The sequence below is a fragment of the Pteropus medius genome, unplaced genomic scaffold (genome assembly GCF_902729225.1).
Source record: "Pteropus medius unplaced genomic scaffold, Ma_sr-lr_union100, whole genome shotgun sequence".
Classification (NCBI taxonomy): domain Eukaryota; kingdom Metazoa; phylum Chordata; class Mammalia; order Chiroptera; family Pteropodidae; genus Pteropus; species Pteropus medius.
Window position 1 is genome coordinate 1,631,341 of NW_024340696.1, and position 17,416 is coordinate 1,648,756.

Genomic DNA, 17,416 nt, shown 5'->3' on the forward strand with positions numbered 1-17,416 from the left:
AGACATTTGGCAATGTTGCTAGACAGTTTCCGTTGTCAAAACTGAGGGGTGGATGCATCCAGTGGGCAGATACCAGGGACACTTCAAATATCCTGCATACACAGGACAGCCCCAAACAACAGAGCATTATCTGGTCCAAAAGGTCAGTAGTACCGCTGTTGAAAAACTCTGGTCTAAACTAATCAGAGGGAAAGGATTCTTATCATTGTTTTAATTTTTATCCAATATTACCAATATTATGAGATATTCTGGGGGATGTGTGGGAGGCAGTAGGTAATTTATGTCTGGCAAGTAGGATTGTGGGAGATGATGATGAGGACTAGAGGCGGTCACCCCAGGAAAAGGTGTAACAATGATGATTGAGTTATGGCTAAAATATATTGAGTCCAACTGTGTGCTAGGCATTGTATGAAAGTTTTTCATTCGTGATCTCAGTTTAGTTCTCCCATAGACACAACTATTATCAGAAAATGGAGGCTCGGACAGGTAAAGAAACTCATCTAAACTCTCGCGGCTAGTGGAACTCCTGAACCCATAGTCATACCCACTTTGCAGTTCCACAGGGAGCATAAATTGGGAGTACGTGCACCAGATCTAGGCTACATGTGCTTTTTCTTTGGCCCGCAATATTTAAACAAAAAAAACCTTAGCCTTATTTCCAACATTTTAAAATAGAGAGATTTCATATAAATATCTAGATTTTCTATTCGCTCTCTCTCTCTCTTTGGCGAGAACACCTGGTAACGTATGGCACTGACTGGCTGGAGTACTCCCTGGTTTGCCAGAGTCCTCGCGTCTCCTTACTATCCTCCATTTTGTGCCTTTCCCGTTTGTGTCACCAGCTTGGCTTCTGAAGGTGTTTGAGTTTATGATCCCTGCTCTCTATTTCACAGTAGAGAGGTTAAGAACATACCCTTCAAAGAGAGAGTACCTGTTTGCTTTCTCGTTTTTCTCTATGGCTTTGGCCTCAGAAAAGTATCTTTATCTATAATAGAGAGATAATAACAGTATCTACCGCATAGGGGTGACAGTTGGCTTCAATTAGTTAATACGTGTAAAGCACTAAAACAGTACATGGTGAATGCCATATAACTGTTAGTCATTGTTACCGTTACTTTTCTTGCTCCTTTATAAAATAGTATCCTTTGGGATTAGTCCTGGTGGATTCTTTATTTAAAAGGTACTGTCAAGTGATCAGCATTTATAAAGCTGTCAGACAGGCATTATAATATGGTTAGAAAGACTTTAGCTTCTTCCTATTTAAAATGAGGATAATAGTATGCACCTCCCAAGTTGTATGAGGATTTCACAAGAATATAATTATTAAAGTATCTAATACAGTGCTGGCCATACTAAGATTCACATGCTTAGTTCCCTTTCCCCCCCGCAGCCTAGGTGAGGCATTCTCAGCCTTGGCACTGTCAACGTTTTGGGCTGGATAATTCTCTATTGTGGCGGACTGTCCTATGCATTGTGGGATGTTTAGCAACATCCTTGGCCTCTACCTACTAGATGCTCGTAGTACCCTGTCCTCCAGATGTGACAACTAAAAATGTCTTCAGACATTACCAAGTGTCCTCTGGGGACAGATTCATCCCCAGTTGAGAACCACTGTATTAGGTCTTGCTGTAGGCTCACAAGCACACGGCATGGTCGCTGCCTCTACTAACCCATGTGAGGGTGTCAAAAGTACAAGTCGCATGTATCTTAGAATACTAACTATATGTCAGCCATTGTGCCAGGCAGTGAGTTCAAGGTGAACATACTAGCAAGCTTTCTGTGGCAGTAGCTCTTCAGGAGGTTTGCTTATGTCTGATTAAATTCAACTCTGCAAGTTATTTATTTTCTGTGGAGTCATGGGATCTGGGTTAGAATCCTGATTCTCTTCCTCATTAGCTGTGTTATTTCAGGAGAAGTACTTAAACTCTTTGAGCCTTTTCCCTTCATTTTAAAAACAGAGATAATAAGACCTACTGCCTAGGGGGTTGTGAGCATTAAATGAGATAATGCATGCAAAGTGTAAAGTGCTTAGCACAGCATGTGCCACATAGGGAGTGCTCTACAAATGAGAGCCACTGTTATCAGTACAAAGCACTGCTGTGGGGCTACGTGATGACTAAAACACAATTCCGTGATTCATCTCCATCTAGCTTTGCTCAGTTAAAACTTTTTCAAAAAGTTACTTTCCAATATTTGACAAATGTTTTTGGCTTTTGTTTTTAAATTGCTAGAAAGACACATGTGTATGTTTTCTTTACAGACGTCACTGTGTTTCTATTCTGTCCTCTTCTAAACAGATTCCTGTGTCATCAGTGACCATCCCAAAATACAGATCAAGAACTCGACTTTCTGTATGACTGCCTATCCCAACTTGACGATGGTTAACTTCACCAGCCAGGCCAACAAGACGTTTGTCAGTGGGAGTGAAGAGTATTTCAAGTAAGATGCCTTTTTTTTTTTTTTTTACTTTCTAAGAGAATCCTAGGGAATTAATGAACACTCAACAGGCAAGCTAAAAGTATGGGCAGCCCTAGGGGTGTGTTATATCCCTGTACACCCTCTCTACCTACTTGAGTGATCAGGGAGGATGATTTTAACCCTGGTTTGGTTTCCAAGAGCAGATTGTCGTACCTCTGGGCCTGGAGAAGAGAGTTGGCTGAATGCTGGTGGGAACAGAATTGGTGCTACTGTAATTCATGATGTTGATGACAAAAACGTTGCAAAACTTTCATCCCATCCAGTGCGATCTAAGCAATTGACTAGTTTGTGTGTGTGTGTGTGTTGTTTGTTTGTTTGTTTGTTCGTTTGTTTTTGTCTTCCTCACCTGAGAAGAGAAGAGAGGCAAAACATCAGAAAACAAGTCATGGTCAAAGATTTAAAGAACTAGCTCATTTTTTAAAAAACAGTCTCGCATCTGTGTTGCCCGGTGTTGACAACCGATATTCAGGGACTCTATCCTCAGCCACCACAGGACGATTGAGTGAAGTTCATGGAATTATTTCTTAAGGGAGGTATATGTAGACAGGGTTCAACAGAGGGTAAATAAAGAATGTTCTCTAGTTAAGCCCTAAGTTGGGGGTTGTAAACTCCAATGTGCTCAGCGACTCCGGCAGGGAGGTGCTTGCCAGGCAAATGAGTGAAGTCCTAGCGAGTAGGATGACAGAGAATGGTGGGGACTGTGGCAAATTGGAGAGAATGTCTGCTATGGGTAAGGGAGGCAGCTGGTGCTCAGCTCCAACTGATCATGGTGGGAATGTGGGCAGTACAGCCAGAGTTTCCATTTTATAAGAAAAGTTGGAAATAAAATCCAAATTTTCATGTGGTTTTCCCACTGTAAATGTTAGCGAACTAATTCAAATAAAACACTGGGGCTAAATAAAATGCATATATCAGTAGGGTCCCGGTTTGTGGCCTTTACTTAGGTAATAAAACATGGTCACTAATATCCGTGCCAGTCCTCCCAATTGCCATCAATTCCAATGCCAGGTTTCTCTTTTGTACAGATTCAGAGGGGACATGGTTGTCCCTTGAAGAACAGAAGGGAGAATTAGACTGAATGATGAAATAATCCCTTTTTGAAGATGACATAGGAGCAGTGAGGATGAGCGGAGATTCACCCTGAGCACTGAGAAACTGAGTCTGACCTAGTGGTTGGATGGTCACATAATCCACGTGGTTACGTATATTGTAAAATGACTTGTGAATCTGCTTTTCATGGTCTTTCCTAGTCCTGTAGGACCAGTTTTAGACCAAAAGGAAACGTTCTTAGGAGCTTCCTGGGACTCATCCAGGATCCCTTATTAATGGACGAAGTTGACCAGGGTGCTGTGGATTGTTGGCTAAGCAGTTTATCCCTTTAGGAGGCAGAGCCATGGGGTAGATCCTTCTCATTGCTTAGGAAATACAATCCCTAAGTTTTGAGAGCCAGGTCGCTTCCACCCTTGGTTACTTCTACTTAGCTCTAGAATCCAGGTTGCCTCAAAGAGGCTCTGTCACCACAGAGCGTGGCCATCCCTGTTCTGAAAAGTGTGGCTGTACCCTACATAACAGCCTCTCAGGTTGTCACACGCTAGCTGGCTGGAGGGGAGCGGTGCTACTGCCTTCAGTTCCCTCAGCAGGTCAGAACGTTCTAGGCCATCACTTCTGTGGTCCTGTCGAGTCTGGATTCTGGCTGGCCCTTTGCTCACATCGCGGAAAACCACCAACCTACAAACGCAGCACTTGCATCCGGGATGCATGGCTTGACTGTTGCGGAGTTGAAGGGACTGTCCGATTCTTAGCAGGACTCACTATCCCTGTGACAGCCTCCCGCCCCAGGAGGGAGGCTGCTTGCCCACTTTTGGGCCAGGCGCTACAGGCCACCACCAGGGATGTGTGGGGGTCACCAGACAGACCGTGACTGCAGTATATACCCAGGTTGTCGACTGCAACTACAGATAACCAGCAGCAGCCTTCTGTTTGTAGCTGGTATCTGTCTTTGAATGTGGTCCTTGAGTAAGGCCCGGCCCGGCTGCTTTCACACTTTAGCCAGCCTTTGCCTTAGGCACTTGAACTAAAATGTGGAGCAGTCTTTTTAGTCATTTAGCATAGTGACCCTATACTGATTTTTTTTATTTAAAATTATGCAAACGATGTTGGAATACATTCTCATAAAAGAGTAGAACAATACAAAAAAAAAACACAGGAAAACCATCCTTGAACATTTTACAGTTTCTATTAGTGATATGACCTTCTATAAAGACATCAACCTTGGTAATACCTGTACTGGGACCTTCGATGCTGTTGGATTCATTGTACTTCTCCGAGGGCAGCTCCTGATGACAGCGGAGCTGACATAGTCTTGTTCAGAGCCTGTCTTGGGACATAAGTGGCCTCCCAGCACATCATGAAGAGCAGGGTAAATCCAGTCGGTCTCTCTGCAAACAACTGTGGGTGCAGGAGCCCATTTTAGTGGATCCCTCGCAACTCGATCTGATAAGATCCCTAATGGGGAGGGTAGGGATGCTGGAGTTTGTTCAAGGCAGCTGGCTCTGCTGGGAGAGAAATGCCTGCAGACCGTCACCTCCCTCCCTCCTTTCTCTCCCATTCTTAGGTACTTTGTGCTGAAGATCTCTGCAGGGATTGAATATCCTGGGGAGATCAGGTGGCCACTAGCCTTCTGCCTCTTCCTAGCTTGGGTAATTGTGTATGCGTCTCTGGCAAAAGGAATCAAGACTTCAGGAAAAGTAAGAACTTGTGTTTATCTAAGAGAAAGCTCTGGGACACCTAGGGGGGTGTTTGTGTCACGAGCAGGTAAAGGAGCACTGGGAAGAGACGAGACGTGGGCATAGTTCTAATTCTGGTCCTGTGTAGCCGTTGGGCCTTGGCAAGTGGCTTCACTCCTGTGGGTAAAATAAGATGATAACATCTTTCCTTCAGGGCTGTTTTAATGATTAAACGAAAAAAAAAAATGTACGCAGAGCCCCTGACATAGGGTGGGGGGTGCAGGGATTGGTTTCCTTCCACTTCGTCCAGCAGATGGGACCTCCCTGATCTGATTTGGTCACTTTCCATGAACTCTAGTATTAGTGCTGCTGGCCAGCATTTTGCCTCTTAGTCTGGCTGCCAGGTCAGTTATTGCTGCTGCCAAGAGGCTGGAAAGAGACCAAAACTGAGTAGTGGATCCCTCCCTTCTCCCCACTCCCAACCACCATGTTTTTAGCCTTTCATGCCTTTCTTCCCACCCCCAGCCCAACACTTTTCCACCACACGTGGCTCCAGCCTCCACCTTAGGATATGCCCAATGGCACTTGAACTAAAATGTAGAGCAGCCTTTTTTAGTCCTTTAGCATAATGACCCTATATAGTCCTGCCAGTGGGATCTTGGTTGGGCAAATACTTGGCCGCTCTCATTGAGCTATCGTTTAGCTCCCTCTCTGGAGATGGTGGAACTTCTACCCTAAGCTCAGTCCCAAGGTACGAAAGCAAGACATCGGGTACTGCTGCGAAGATCACAGTGTTTCTATTCGTCTGTGATGATTTATGATGGTGTTACAGCCAGTTTCTTCCCTTGATCTAAAATTTAATCCTTGGTGCTAGATTTTATGGGCTTTCCAGAATGGGACTTTTTGAGTAGCCCGGAGCAGGTAAGTTTCTCTTTTAGGTTTGCTAACTGATCTCTCTGCTTCATTGAGAAAGGCGGCCAGCTAGGAATTAATGATCTTTTTTTTTTTTTTAAATGAGGTCTGTCACCAGAAGTAATGACATTGTCTTGGAGTGTGCAGACATTAATCACGGAGCATCATTTGAAAGCCAGGGTGAATGCGCTGGCTGGATCTTCTTACTGTGACGCATTCCTTGTGATTGTAATTCCATAAACAGACTTGTCTAAGCAGCAGTTCTGTCCTCCTCCTGCATCAAGATAAGCTCAGTTCCTCTTGCTCAGGGCCTAAGGAGACCAGAGTGGCCAGCTGTCGCCTAGGAGATCTCAGTCTCCCTTTGAGCAGCTAGAATTCCAGAGGCAGGGGCACAAGCAGGCAGCCTGAAGGTCAAATGCAGCCCATCTGACCTCAGGGGCTGCTCTGCCTGAGAGTTATGGCAACAACACAAAGCTAACCTAATTAGCTAGCACAGGCTGGTGGGGCCTTACCTTACCACCTGTTCAGGGCTCCCACTGTGAGGAAAATGCAGCCAGGTGTCAAGCCAGCAGGCTCAGATCAACTAGACATTGTCACTCCTGCCAAGTGTAATTCATTACTGTTCAAGTTTAACTCCTCTGACAGTACCGTTCTGAAACAGGTGCATTCGGAAGCTCCCCCCACCCCTAAACAAGGGAACTAGCTGGCATAATGCCTCCATGTACACCTGGCTCAGATCTGAGGCATCCCCAGGATTTATAAACCAGACTGTGGGCCCTTTCAGTTCAGCAGGATCACCATCTACAGAGTAAGTGGCATCCCCCACACCAGGGCCCAGGCCTGGTGAGGCCAGCAAGTACCTAAGCATGAAATTTGAGGTGGCAAAAAGTTCCTGCAAGGGCTAGGTTGGACCCTGAGTGTGGGCGCTTCCTTAAATTGCACCCTCAGTGCCTCACTTGCCTCTTCCTAATCCTGGCCCTGCCTCACGTGTCCCATCGTGTGGCCCACAGAGGGGCATTAATGGAAAGAACATAGGCTTTGGAGTTAGGAAGCTTCAAGTTTAGATCTTGGCTCCAGCTGGGAGACCTCGAGTGAGGTATTTAATTCCTTGTGAGATACAACCTGAGCCTCAGTTTGCCACCATGCAAGTGGGACTAATAGCCGATCCGCAGAGGGAGCTCCAGGAATGGTTGAGTCTGAACAGTCTCCAATAGTCAAATGGGAACAGTTAGCTGGTTAGGCTGGTGCCAGTCTTGGGGTTTTCTTCCTGCCGGCCCCACTCTCTCAGTCATGTCCTCTTCTTCACTTCCCACCAGCCCCCTGTGGTCAGGAGGTGGAAAGGTATTCTTTAGTTGTTACTCTGCTCCTAGTGTCTTAGTGGGGTGAGGAAGTCAGACTGCTCAGGGCCCTGCCCTGCCCTTGTAAACATCTCCTCTCCCCAACTGCATCCAACAGCTGGGAGGACAGCCTGGGCCATCCTGGGGTGGGCGGTTTTCTCCTGAAATGTCAGATGCTTTGGGGTTTCATAATTTTGTGCATGGATGGGCTTCGCTTATGCATGGAAGGGTTTTACTTAAAGGGAGGGAGAGAAGCAAGTTTGGCAGGACTAGAAGGGAGCAGGCTGCCCTTCCCCCACAGTCCCTAGGAATCCGATTGCTTCAGGGCAAGGAGGGAGGGGAGACTGCTGTCCTGGAGGGCAGGGAAGCCGCCTCCTGTTCTGGAGGTAGCAGTGCAGAGTAAAGGAGGCCAGCCCACCCCTGGTCTGTAGCCAGAATGAGTTTGGCCTTGAAAAGTAACTGGGTTTAGAGGAAGAAACAACTTCTCATCTTTCCTTAACCTGCAACTCACCCCATTTCGGCTGATGGCAACACCACCTTTTCATGTGTTGAGGCCAAAAACTTTGGGGTCATCATTGCTTCTCCCACCACCCATTCTACATTAAATCAGTCAAGAAATTCTGTTGGCTTTTTCTGCAAAATATATCCAGTGTCTGACCATTTTCCCAGTTCCACTGAGACCTCGTTGGAGCCATCATTGTCCCTTGTCTGGATTGCCGTTGTGGCCTCCTAAGAGCTAGCTGTCCCTGCTTCTCCTCTTGTGCCCCTGCAGTATACTCGCAAGGTAGCAACTAGTTCAGTTAAAAGGTTAGATCATGTGACTCGTCTGCTCAAATTCCTGCAGCAGCTCCCATTTCCCACAGGATAAAGCTCTGCAGGATCTGTCCCCCACGTGACCCCCTACCCTGACTTCCTTTCCTCCCTGTGCTCCGCCCCAGCCACACTGGCCTCTTTGCTGTTCCTAGAAGTCAGGCACAGTCCCTTCTTAGGGCCTTACTCTAGTCGTTCCCTCCATCTGGAATGTTCTTCCAGATTCCCAATTGGCTTACTCTCACTTCCTTCAAGTCTTGGGCAGCTCCTCGAGGAGGCCTTGCCTGTCTGCCAAGTTAGTATGGCCATCTTCCCAGCGTCCTCCCTCCCACGTCCCACCCCTCTTTATCCCTCTCTACTTCCTTTTTTCCCAGTGCACTCATCACTTTCATATATGCCACCAATGATATTATTATGATTACCACTGACCGTGCATCTCTCTAGCTAGAATAAAAGCTATTTGAGGGTGGGGGTCTTTGTTATGCTTACTGATACACCCCAAATGCTTAATGAAATGGCCCTAAGAGATATATGTTACTCTTAACTCTCACCTTCAGTCTATCCCCTGCCAGTTCCCAAATCAGTCCGCATTCCCTGAAATCCCAGTGCCTGCCTGTCATTGCCATTCTGGAGCCCTCCTGACAGGCTCTAGAGAGTGCAGCCAGTGCACGGTGGGGTCTCTGTCTCCCTCCCAGGAGGCTAGTGTTCCAGGTGCCCCAGCATGGAAGGCTGCAGGTGAGAATGGAGCATCTGTGACCCAACAGCGCTCACCTAGCTGGCTGTATCCACCCACCCCATGGATCAGAGAGGGTTTGATGGGCCGAAACGGGAGCTTAACCTCATCCTTTTTGTGTCTTTTAATGCATTTGGGGGATGTAACCGGCTTGTGAGCCTAAGGTTGTCAGTGTTATTAAACTTAGGACTGGTGAGTCATAGGCACGACTGAAGTGGCACTTCTGTTTCCATTGTCCCCAGGCTGGTAGCACTTTGAATGGATTGTCCCATTGTACTCTTCCAACAGTCCCGTGAGGAATATGCTATTAACTTTGCTTTGCAGGTGTGGAAACTGAGACTCAGATTAAATCACTTCTCAAGGTGGCCCAGCTTGTAAATGATAGAGCTGGGATTTGAACTTAGGCCCGGGGGATTGTAGAGCCTGAGCTCTCACAGGCTGTTCTCTCCATCCATCAAGTCCTGATCCCAAGCCCTTCTTTCAGCCTGACTGACAGATAAGGAAGGAAAGCGTCTCCCACCCATCCCCATCTAACCACAGTCCCCAAGTTCTGCTGACGTTACTTCCCAAATGTTTCTCGACTCTGGTCCCTCCCTCTCATCCAGAATCCAGGAGCATCCCTCGGCTGGCATTCAAGGCCTCCCATGACAGAGTCTCCTTCCATGTCTCCAGCGCCCCTCCCTCACTCTTAGCCTCAATTTTATATTGTTCTAATAGTGAGTGATTAGAACTTTGCCCTCACACACCTGCTTGCTCACTTCCTTCTCCTTCCCACCTCGCCCCAGCTCATGTTGCACTTGGCCTCTAAGAGCCATCTTATGTGTCTTCTCTGTGAATCTTTTAGTTAACTCCCAGGCTGAGTACAATGCCCTCCTCTGGAACTTCATAGTGTCCTTTGTGTATTGCTTAGCCTATTATTCAGACGCTGTCTCTGGGTCTTCGAGGTCATGAATGCCTTCATCTTTACGCATCTAATGTCTGGCAAAGTACCCAGTTCTTAGTAGGCCCTTGGTAAATGCTTGTCGAACTTAATTATATTTAGTGACTACCTTTTATAAATCTGGCACTATGCTAGGGATTCATTTAATCCTCACGATCAATTATTTTTAAGAAAAGTACTATTGTCCCCATTTACAGATGCAGAAACAGATTCAAGGAGCTTAGTAGCTTGTCTAAGTTCTCATAGCCTCTCAGTACCAGAGGTGCGATTTCATTTTAATCTAAATGTGATCTAATTCTTAGATCAGGGTCTTTTCACCTTACCAGGCTGCCTCATTTAAGATGTCTGTATAAACAAAAATGGAAGGCTTAAGCTAAAAGGAGTCATCTCTAATGGTGGAATTTGGGGTGTCAAGCAGAGGGTGGGGTAGGAGTTGAGGAGGGAGTTTCCTCAGGGAGTTAGTTGTCCACTCAGCAGCTGACTCACCCCTAACCATCCACACTGCAGGCTCATGCACCCCACAGCCGCGGGTGTCCTCCCACAGGCTTCACTGGCTCTCTCTGACTCATCTTTGGTCCCAGTACCTTCCCAGTGTCCCCAGCCCTGGCAGAGTTTGGGGAAAACTACCTGGCTGCCCTCACCATCAGGCACTGTTTCCAGGTGACAGATGCCACTTGACCTTTGGTGATGCTCCTTTGGCATGTTCTACAGGTCTGCTCAGTACGGTCCCTCTCTTGGATGGTTTTTCCAGGTGGTGTACTTCACGGCCACGTTCCCTTACGTCGTGCTTGTGATTCTCCTCATCCGAGGAGTCACCCTGCCTGGAGCTGGCGCTGGAATTTGGTACTTCATCACACCTAAGTGGGAGAAACTCACGGATGCCACGGTGGGCTTATGGTTTCGTTACGACATGCCCATGGGGGGAATGGCACATGGGGACGGGTCCTGAGCTGGGACGCTGTTGGACAGAAGGAGTCAGACTTCTTCCCATAGGCATCTCACTGTTCTCTTTCACAAGGTCCTGATAATCTTAGAATGTTACGCACTCAGGAAATCTTTAATGAGAAGTGGGCAGCTGGGGTTTTTCAGATTCTTGGAATAGTTGTCCTACATCTGGGGTAGCAGCAGAGGCTGAAATGAAGAATGAAATCCCGTTAATAGCTTTGGGCCACCTCATACCCCTCATCTGGTACTAATTATAGTATGTTGGAAATGGATTTTTGCTGATTGGAAAATAACAGCACTTAGGCAGACCACAAGCAATTCTATTTTAAAGGGCTCAGACACATTTGACTACTCCTGGCACACCGACACAGGGCCAGTACACACTTGTATTTCTCTCGACATATTCTGTACAGACACATCTTACTCTAAGATTCCCAATCCAGAAACCTCCAAATGAGAGAGGTGGCTGCTTAATAAGAAGTGATTTTTCTCACCTTAAAGAAATATATGCTTTTCTAGGATACGTTAGGAACACATAGCTAGGATTGAGTTTGCACATAACAAAAAACCTCCAAATAATGGCAGCTTAAACAAGATGGAAGTTAATTTCACTTGCATGCACTAAAGCAGCCTAGTGTGTTGGGTGGCTCTATAGTGTAGTCAAGGGCCCAGGCCTCTGTCTTTCTGCCCCACCGTCATCAGTGAATAGCTTCAGGATGGCTGCCAGAGCTCCAGCCATCATATCAGCATTCAAGGTAGCACAAAGGGGTGAGGAAAGGGGTAGATATAGACACCCTCCTTCTCTTTAAAAGTTGGGTAACTCCCAGAAATCTCACATCACATTTGATTTTCACATCGTTGGCCAAAAACTAAATAATATGATTATCACCTAGCTTCACATCCCCTCGATGCTGGGAGGCGGTCGTGTAGCTGGATGAATGACTGCCTTTAAATAAAACCACAGCTTTGCTATTAAGGAATACGGGAGAATAGATGTTGGGGTAGGTCTAGACTTTGCTGGCACACGCTTGAACTTTGTCTTCACATATTTTAAGCACAATTTTAGAACCAGATTTCATTTATGAAAATGATGGGAAGTCCGTCATACAAATCATATAAATTTCTAGCTCAAAAACTCTTGAGAGGTCTTCTGGAGTTCTATGAAGACAATTAAGAGAAATCACCAAGAGAACCAAGAGGCTATGTCAGCCAAGTTCAAGAAGGATGGAACACTATAGAGGTTGCTTTACGATGAGGGGCTATAGAATTTCAAATTTTTAATAGCAGTTGTAATCTGTAGGAATGTCAATTTAACAGGTTTCTATTTTGTATCCACGAATATATCTTGCTGCTGCAAATTGTTTTTCGAGAGTATATGCAGCTAAAGAAAGGGCTCTCCCCTTCCGTTTAGTTTTACATGATAGGAAACAGAAGCATGAAATGTGTGTATAGTGTATCAAATTCCTCTCCTTTGACTAGAACGGAGTTGAGATCTCTCAGGTAATTTACTGCCTTTTGGGCTTCCAGCACAAATAATGTGTGTTTCTTATTTATGTTGGTGCAAAAGTCATCTTGTCCCTGACTGTGTCTTCCCTGGGGAGATGTGTCACTTGTCATGGCAGACTCCCTTCCCAGGGGCCAGCCCCTTTCAGTGACCTTGACTCTTCTCCCCTTTTGCCTCCCAGGTGTGGAAAGATGCTGCCACTCAGATTTTCTTCTCTTTATCCGCTGCATGGGGGGGCCTGATCACTCTCTCTTCTTACAACAAATTCCACAACAACTGCTACAGGTATGTGAAGGCACTTCAAGCCCCAGAGGTTGCTGGTGAGAGGAAATAGGGCCTGGGGATAGAACAATAGACTGAGTCATGGGACACCTGAGGCCACATCCTTATTCTTCACCAAAGAAAGTAGAACCAGAGAGTTTCCTCTGACATAGGTAAAATCCCCTGCTAAGGCCCAGCTGCTGGCTTCTGGCAGCCTGGACCCAACTTGCACTGCTGACTCTGACACATGGCAGGGGACTGAGCCTCTCTGGAGGTACTGTGCCGCTAGCTGTGTCCTGGGAGAGTCCTTTTGTAAGCTATCTAGTCCATGGGTATAGTTGTGTGGTAGTCATTGACGAAGTATGGTCATTCAGTCACTCAATATTTTCTAAAGACCCTTGTAAGAAAAGAATACCTTAGTGGTGGATGTGTTAATTAATTCAATGGTAGGGATCCTGTTACAACATATACATATATCAAATCATCACACTGTATACTTTAAATATAATACACTTTTATTTGTCAGTAATACCTCAATAATGCTGAAAAACTGCAAACTTTGAGCCTTCCCCCAGATCTTTTAATCAGAATGTCTAGAGGTGGGGTGGGCCCATTCGGACAGGATTCAGACAGGATCCTCAAGTGATTCTGATGATGGTGACATTTGGATAGTGTGATGTTAGGGGGGCTCTGGATCCCCAAAGACCTGAGAGAGCCTGGACAGTTCCTGGAGGAGATGGCATCTGAAAGTTAAATATATCCATGACAAATAATAGGAAAATAAGATCCATTCTCTTGCAGGGGCTGATAGGAAGGAAGAAAGGCAGGCAGACAGGAAGGAAAGAAGGGAGAAAGGAATTGCATTTGAGTTATGACTTCACAATTTAATAAAACGTCATGATGTGGGCAATATATTTCTTTTGAGGCTCTGTTTTCTCATCTATAAAATTCAGATTATAATACTTCATTGAGATGTAAGAGATGATGTATGCAAAGTTCTCAGAGAAATATTTTGCACTTAATAGTTGCCGTTATCATCATCATCATTATTATTTTTAAAATAATGTATGAGATATTTTGTCAATGAAGAGGAAAAGATTATAGTTAAGCTGTGGCCTACAAGGGCTGACATCGCCTCACAAAAGTGAGATCTATATTGAACCAAATTTTAGCAGGTGCAGGGGAAGAAGGAATATTTTTAGGAGACAGAATCAGTTAGAGGTGGGAACAAGTGTGATAGAGACGTGGGGCAGGAGCAGGCCAGCGGCCTGGAGCAGAAGGTGTGTGTACAGGGGCTGGAGAGATCCTATCAGTCTGCCATAACAAATAGAGTGGATCACCTAAACAATAGAATTTCCTCACAGTTCTGGAGGCTCGAAGTCCAAGATCAAAGTATTGACAGAGTTGATTTCTTTTTTTTTTTCTCATTAAAAAAAATTTGTATTTTTCGATTAGAGTTGACGTGCAATATTATTTTATATTAGTTTCAGGTATATTGCATAGTGTTTAGACAATTATATAATTTACAAAATGATCCCCCCAAGTAGTCTACTACCCACCTGGCACTATACATAGTAATTATGGTATTATTGACTATATTTCCTGTGCTCTACTTCACATAGGAGTGATTTCTTTTGAGACCTTTCTCTTTAACTTGGAGATGTCCATCTCCTCTCTGTGTTTTTACACGGTCTTCCCTCTCTGCGTGTATCTGTGTTCTAATCTCTTCTTATTAGGGCACCAGTCATATTGGAATAGGGCCTACTCTGACGACTTCCACATATTGAGGTCCTGGGGGGCTAGGATTTCAACATATGAATTCTGGGGCCCACAGTTCAGGCCATAAGAGCTGGAATGCCAGACTAAGGTGTTTGAACTTCCTTGGGGCTGCTCATTAACTAATGACCCAAGAATCAGTCTGAACATCATCAAAGGGGAAAACGTTGCTCTGTGCTTTGTTTAAAAATGAGGCTGTGCGGTGTAGCAGAAAGAACACGGGGCTGAGAGGCAGGAAATCTGGATTCCAATCATGAATTCCAAGTGTTAATTAGCCATTACCTTCCTCTGGGCTTCAGTCTCCTCATTAGTAAACTAAGGGGCCAGACAAAGCAGGTCGTTTACTGAGCACTTGCTCTGCACCTGGCTGTGTGCTGTGCAGGCATCATCTTGTTCTGTCCTCCCAACAGTTGCGAGGGAGGTAGGGCCATCGCCACCATGTAAAAGCAGAGTGGAAAGAAACGACTTGCTCAAGGTCATGCTCCACTAACATGTAGAACAATCGGGGATTTGAATTTGGCCCTGAGGCTCCATCTAGCTGTAACCTCTCTTGAATCGAGGGTGGCTGGACAGGGCAGGCTGGAAAACTGTTACCTGTTGCCAGCAGAGGGCGCTGGCGTGAAGGCAGAGGGCTGGTCTCCCTCCCTCTCCACTCCCTCTTTCCCTTCTTGGCCGGAGTGCGCCAGCCCCAGGCTGCCCTCATGCCTTGGTGGTGTTTTCTGATCCTGCTGCCGTCTCTTTTCTCATCCATGGCTTCTGTCCCTGAAAAACCCCATCCTCTCAACTTCTCTGATGGACAGACTTGCCTCTGCCACTGCAGTGAGGGGAGATCTGATTCTACGGCAGTGGAGCCAGAGGCCCTGGAACAGGGCAGTTAGGGGATATCTGTTTGAGCCTTTTGGTGCTTATAAATTCAGCCCAAAGGAGTCTGTGGTCAGGACTCATTGTTCCTTTCCTTGTGAATAAGAGAAAATGAGGCAAGCCTGCAGTATATGCACGTTTAGGAATGGCATGTACGCGAGGACACATTTGCACAGATTGCATGCCCTTCCCCTCATCCCTTTCTGCTCACCAGGCACACCTAACAGCCACCTCTTGTTTCTTCCTCCAGGGACACCCTAATTGTCACCTGCACCAACAGTGCCACGAGCATCTTTGCCGGCTTTGTCATCTTCTCAGTTATTGGCTTCATGGCCAATGAACGCAAGGTCAACATTGAGAACGTGGCAGATCAAGGTACAGTGTAGCCATCACCCTGTTGCTGCAGGGCAGGGGCCAGGCTCATCTCACCAGATCCTAATTATGCTCTGCTGGGAAGTTAACCTTCTGGAACAGGAGGGAGGGTAGGGCAGCCTGGGTCCTCCTTTGTGGAGTGACAGAGATATCCTCAACAGAAGCTCACGCGGGGTTAGGACTGGCAGGTCCCTAACCAGAGGGGTTGCTGTAAAAGCCCCTGTCCTGCTTCCCTCTCCTTTGCTTCATTTTCCCTTTCTCTTTTTAACTCAGCTCCAGCCTAAGGTCTATCCCTATTATATCTGTTAGGTGTGAGTAGAAGAGTCATTAGGCAAACCAGCATCCCTGGAACTGGGCTGGGCACTGCCTGCTGCAGAGTGCCGTTCCTTGCAGAGGACCCTTTAGAAACCGGATGCTAATGCTTCATAAAAGCATTGACTTCAGAGCATCCTTTCCCTGACAAAGCACTTTTCTGATTGTTAGGTCAAATGTGCTCTCAGGGTTTTCTGCTTAGTTAGCAAGGCAGACCTGCCATTTTTTTCTCAGTGGGTGGAAAGGTTGGATGGTAGCAATCGGAGGGATGAAGAATAAATGTCTCCTTTCTGCTCAAGTCATCCCTGTATTAATGGCTAACATTTGTGTGGCACTTTTAAGTTTACAGAGGGAGTTCATTTTAATCTAATTTAATCCATATTTCTAGCACAGCATTTTGCTGAGAGAGTGTTTAGTATTTTTATTTAACTCTTTATTTCCACCCAGTGTTGTTCTACAAAGGATATAGGTGTTTGGTAGGTTTTCCTGGATTAAGAAATTTCATTGTGACTCCTGCCTATTATTATGATAATTTAGCAGATGCCTCGGTGTGGAGACCATGCCAGGGGCTGTGGGGACTTGACTGAGGGCCCAGACAAGATAGAGTGCACACCTGTGAGAGGCTTCTCTGTGTAGCTACCTTTCTTCAAGTAGCTCACTGCAATTCTCAGGAAACAGCTCAGATGCAAGAACGTGAGAAAACTAAGCCCTGGAAATGTCACTTTCTTGGTGGGCTGCAGGTCTCCAGCCAAGGATCTCTCCCCAAGGATACTTAATTGCCACAATTAAGTATCTCTCCCCAAGGATACTTAATTGCCGCTTCAGTGGCACTGATGATGCTCTGCAGGCCTCAAAGAGTTAAAGAGTCAGCTTGTTCCAGGGGGGTAATTATCTCTCCCTGGAGAGACTGCGAACCCCCAGGGATGTTGGGTTCTGCAGCAGCGCACTAAATTAGAGGAGCTGAGCCAATGCCTCTCCCAGAAAATTCTCAGTTCCTGGGGAGCAGGAAGGGAGAGAGAGAGGGGAGATAAGGCTTTGTCTTCAGGGGTACCTGTGCCACCCCAGCTGTCCTCATTTCTTCCCAGCAGAGTAGCTGGAGCAGGTTGGTCCTGCCCCACTTTCTAGCAGATCTCAGGGTTTTTGTTTTGTTTTGTTTTTTTGACATTATCGAGCTCATTGTAGTCAAGTGCCCAGAGTGATTCCTGAGTCTCCACGTTAGTTAATAGGTCTGAACTCCTTCCTGACTCAGGAAAGGGACTTGGGGGCACATGCCACTAAAACGCAATGGAATTAAAGCATCAGACAATTGCCTATGCTTCTCTCTGAAAAATGTCCTTTCCAGATTGTTTTTACTTCCTCTGATTTTAACAGGGAGAAGAGCACTTCTAACAGGTTCTAACTTGTTGTGCTAATAATTGATAGTTTCTCATTGTCACCAGCCCAGGGACA

At 46.0% G+C, this 17,416-nt stretch overlaps 1 protein-coding gene across 1 annotated transcript in view; it reads left to right on the forward strand.

The window, feature by feature from the left end:
* The window catches only part of SLC6A5 (solute carrier family 6 member 5), a 42,749-nt gene that overhangs the window by 6,555 nt on the left and 18,778 nt on the right, over positions 1-17,416 (forward strand). Inside the window, exons 3-7 of the mRNA XM_039865620.1 lie at positions 2,298-2,439; positions 5,093-5,225; positions 10,688-10,822; positions 12,567-12,670; positions 15,534-15,658. Coding sequence (XP_039721554.1) covers positions 2,298-2,439; positions 5,093-5,225; positions 10,688-10,822; positions 12,567-12,670; positions 15,534-15,658 — 639 coding nt within the window. The remainder of the gene's footprint in view (positions 1-2,297; positions 2,440-5,092; positions 5,226-10,687; positions 10,823-12,566; positions 12,671-15,533; positions 15,659-17,416) is intronic.